Raw genomic sequence first — 3,997 nt, forward strand, 5'->3', positions numbered from 1 at the left:
ATCATTTTTGCATTCATCACAAACTCGTTGGATTGGAATTTGTAGTCTCACTGAACTCAACGCCGCCGGAGTTCTTCGTCGGCAGCCACAAACAGTAAGAATCTCCATCATCGTTTTCCTTTCAGTTTTTCAATACTTTTTTCTGCTCAAAATTTTGATTTTTTTTTTTTTTTTTTTTTTGTGCAGGAAAAAAGAAAAGCTTGTTTTTTCAAATCTACAAGGAAAATGTCAGGGTAAGATAAGATATTTTTGTTGAATATGAATTTTAATACGGATATGGTTTCTGTAATTATTGTTGTTATTTGTGTTTATGAGATGAGATATATTGTTAACACATTTTTGTTTAGTTTATTTGATTGGTTAAGTAAAGAGACATAATTTTATTGGAGAAACCTACTGCAGAATATTGTTAATTTGATTGGAGTATTAGAGGCCTGTTTGAATTGGACTTATTTGAGCTTATATACTTAGCATAATCATTTGTGAAACTGTTTATGGGACAATTTAATTTTTTTTAAGAAAAATAAATTGAGATTATACATTAATTAGCGCTTATCATGATAAGCACTGATGTTATAAGTTATAACCTGCTAAATAAGCTGTTTAGGGCTTGTTTGGATTGACTTATTTTTGAGCTTATGCAAATAAATGAGCTTTTATCTATTATTCATAAGCCTGTCAAGCTAGTTTATGAAAAAACAGCTTATGAAGATACATTTTTTGTCAGTGATTTTTTTTTTTTTCCAGACTATTTGTTAGTGAAAACTTATGAATTAACATAAAAGCTTAATTTTTTGCTTAAGCTATTCTTCATAAACTCAAAAATAAGCTAATCCATACGGGCCCTTATTCAAACAGAGCCCTTATGTCGTTTTTTTTTTGGTGGTGGCCAGGGTTCAAACCCTGGACCTTGCATATATTATACATTGTCTATACCAACTGAGATAAGCTCACGAGGACAAATGTCATTTAAACTGTCTTATTGTTATGTTGCAATTTTTGATATTTGTGGGTACACGGGATTCATTCTGTAGTTGTGGAGACCCCTAAAACATGACATAATTGTTGCAATTGCGGTTGACCATATTTTTTTTTAGAATCTTGATAATGAATGAAAGTGATTCTTATCTGTGCGTCTTGTGTGGTTTGTTTATTTGGTATGTGCTTGTGTAGTTTGTTTGTCTGGTCTGTTAGACTTGAGTTTCCGTGTCTAAGTTGCAATTCTTACATGGGTTTCTCTGTTCAGGACATTTTTGGTGAAGAAAGAAATTAGTTACGTTTTAATTGTGCCATTTTTATATTGCGATTTGCGATTCTTGATATCGCCAGAAAATGTGGATAAATGGGGGGTTGATGCAGCTGTTGCATGTTGTGGAGACACCAAAAACTTGGATATTATGGTTATTTTTGTGGTTGTGGGATATAATTTAAAATCATGACATTACTTATTATACCTATTTCGTCATTGCATGACAATGATTCTCTATAAGGCTCTTTCGATAAACGTTTCTCCTTCTTTTGTTTGTGTAATTTGTATATATGCCGTGTCTTGTGTTGTTCTGTATGTTTGGTCTGGTAGACATGAGTATCTTTTGTCTAAGTAACAATTCATCTATGGTTCGTCTTTTCATGATATTTTTGCTATGCAGTGAGGACGCTGTTGTTGCAGTTGAGCCTGTTGCCGCCCCTGCTGCTGGAATTCCAGGCGAGCCAATGGATATCATGACTGCCTTGCAACTTGTGCTTAGGAAGTCACTGGCATATGGTGGGCTTGCACGTGGCCTCCATGAAGGTGCAAAAGTAATTGAGAAGAACACAGGACAGCTTTGTGTTCTTGCAGAAGATTGTGACCAGCCTGACTATGTTAAACTCGTCAAGGCTCTTTGTACTGAGCACAATGTTAGTCTTCTGACAGTTCCTAGTGCGAAGACACTTGGAGAATGGGCTGGTGTAAGTGCTATCGACATTTCCATTCTGAAATTTAATGGATATCACATTTATTAGTCAAATGCTGCATATTGATTATTACTTGTTTGTTTATGCATTGGGATACTTATCAGGATTGTTTTTTTATTCTTTTCTTTTTAAATGCCAAACTATATTTGAATTGAACTATTGAAAGCACAAGTTGTGGCAATAATAAAAACGCATTACAAAAAATGAATGGGCAGGAAAAAAATTAACAAGCAAAATTAAAGAATGATGGCGCAAAATAGACTTGCCAACAAGAACCACCACTACACCACAAAATTAATTAGCATATCTGTATTGTTGTTGATTGCTTAGTTCTATTTCATTATTTTGTTGTATTAATTATTGTTGGCCTTCTCCTTGCAGTTGTGTAAGATTGACTCCGAGGGAAAAGCTAGGAAGGTAACTGGCTGCTCCTGTGTGGTGGTCAAGGTATAAACTTTATAAAAATAATGTTTTTCTTTTCTTTTTTCGATTGGTGTTTTGCCTGGTTTTAACTGTTGAATGTGGCCGTGGTCAGGATTTTGGGGAGGAACATGAAGCCTACAATGTTGTTCTGCAGCACGTCAAAGCTCAATGAGTTGCAAGATCCATACATTGTGTTTTTCTTTCATTTTCATTATGTGGTGTTCCTTGAGAATGAATTTTGCTTCTAGTTGGTGTTATCTAAGGATTTGAATTATTCAATATGATTTTGCTACTCTCGGCTGTTTTTGTTTCACCAATTTAGTTAATCACTTTTGTTTTGCTATGGTATTGCAAAGAGTTGTAATCATTAAATCGTTGTTACGTACTGTGCAAAGTTCCTTTGTATGGTACCGTACCGTGACATTATGTCACTGAAATTTTTCCCTAACATTACTCAATTAATATGCATGTATTTTCACCCTCTTCAAAAAAATGCTTAAAAACATGTATAAAAACCAACACATCTAACTTGCGTAAATGGGGAAAAACTTCAGTGACATAATGTCACGGTACCATTGTGCATAGAGCCAATAAAATTTTGACACGTGCAGGGAGGGTTTATGTTTACAAGATCCTACGGACCAAATGCAAAGGCACAAGATCCTATGGACCAAAATTAATGGCACCGTGCCATTAATGGCACCGAAGTGCTACTCGTAATGTTATATGAACATCTAAAAATCAACAACTTTTGGACAACTAGTATAAAAATACATCAATTATAACTATTGATGCAGATGGTCATTATTGCTTCAAGAGCAACCCTTTTAGTATTCTTCACCTTCTCTTCATTTGGCCACTATTTTTTGTTTTTTCGGTACAACGCCTGGAACTATCCATCTATCTTAAGCAGTGCTTTGAATTGTTTTTTTTTTTTTTTGACGCAAGTTCTCTCTGTAATTTGTTGCTTTGGTTGTTCTTATCATATTGCTTCATTTTCCACTCTTTAATGGCTCCCTCGCTTATTAAAAAATGGCTTTATTTGTGCTTCAATCTCACTGCCAGCAACGAACTACCATCACATGCAACCCACAACCATGTTTGCTGTGAAGTCATTGTATACCATAGTCAGTAACCGTAACAGCTGTAACAATGATAGTAGATTTTGGTTGATATTTGAATAGAAAGTTAAGCATCACGCAAAATCTATCATGGTGCAGAACTCGCCTAGTTTGGCATATCAATGGTCTTCTAAATATGTTTATATCATCATGTTATTATTTTTTGAATGACAAATGTTAACGATTATCTTTGGGGCGTGGGCCCATGATTGACCCGATGAAGGGGGATTGGGGATTCTCTCATGATGCCTCTTGTTAATGAGCACTTTCACTTCTGATAGTCATCTTCTTTTCAGTGGTCTGCTTCTTTTTGCTCCACAACTACTATAGACTTCTGGGAAGGAGTCTCGTTTCAATCAGACGACCTCTTCCTTTTTGGTGATTCGCTTTGCTTAGACGAGTTTTGAGGTTAGCATTTGTATTTCTTTCTGTCCTCACGGGAGTTTCAATTTTTGGCGAACCTTCTTAGTTTCCCCTTTTTGATGAGCTCCTCAAGG

The 3,997-nt window shown here is 35.3% G+C and overlaps 1 protein-coding gene across 2 annotated transcripts; it reads left to right on the plus strand.

Annotated features, from left to right (window-relative positions):
• LOC146925714 (small ribosomal subunit protein eS12-like) lies at window positions 1-2,692 on the plus strand. 2 transcript variants are annotated; one of them, XM_085758115.1, is made up of 5 exons: window positions 1-94; window positions 187-233; window positions 1,650-1,950; window positions 2,338-2,403; window positions 2,492-2,692. In XM_085758115.1, the coding sequence occupies exons 2-5, from the start codon at window positions 226-228 to the stop codon at window positions 2,549-2,551; spliced, it is 435 nt and encodes a 144-aa protein (XP_085614241.1). In that variant the 5' UTR covers window positions 1-94; window positions 187-225; the 3' UTR covers window positions 2,552-2,692. The 2 variants fall into 2 exon arrangements, with proteins under 2 accessions (XP_085614241.1, XP_085614240.1); XM_085758114.1 differs by lacking the exons at window positions 1-94; window positions 187-233 and having other exon boundaries at window positions 1,600-1,950.
• Window positions 2,693-3,997: the final 1,305 nt, after the last annotated feature.

The sequence above is a fragment of the Medicago sativa genome, chromosome 4, assembly GCF_051527215.1.
Source record: "Medicago sativa cultivar Bolivia chromosome 4, Bolivia_mono, whole genome shotgun sequence".
NCBI classification, from domain to species: domain Eukaryota; kingdom Viridiplantae; phylum Streptophyta; class Magnoliopsida; order Fabales; family Fabaceae; genus Medicago; species Medicago sativa.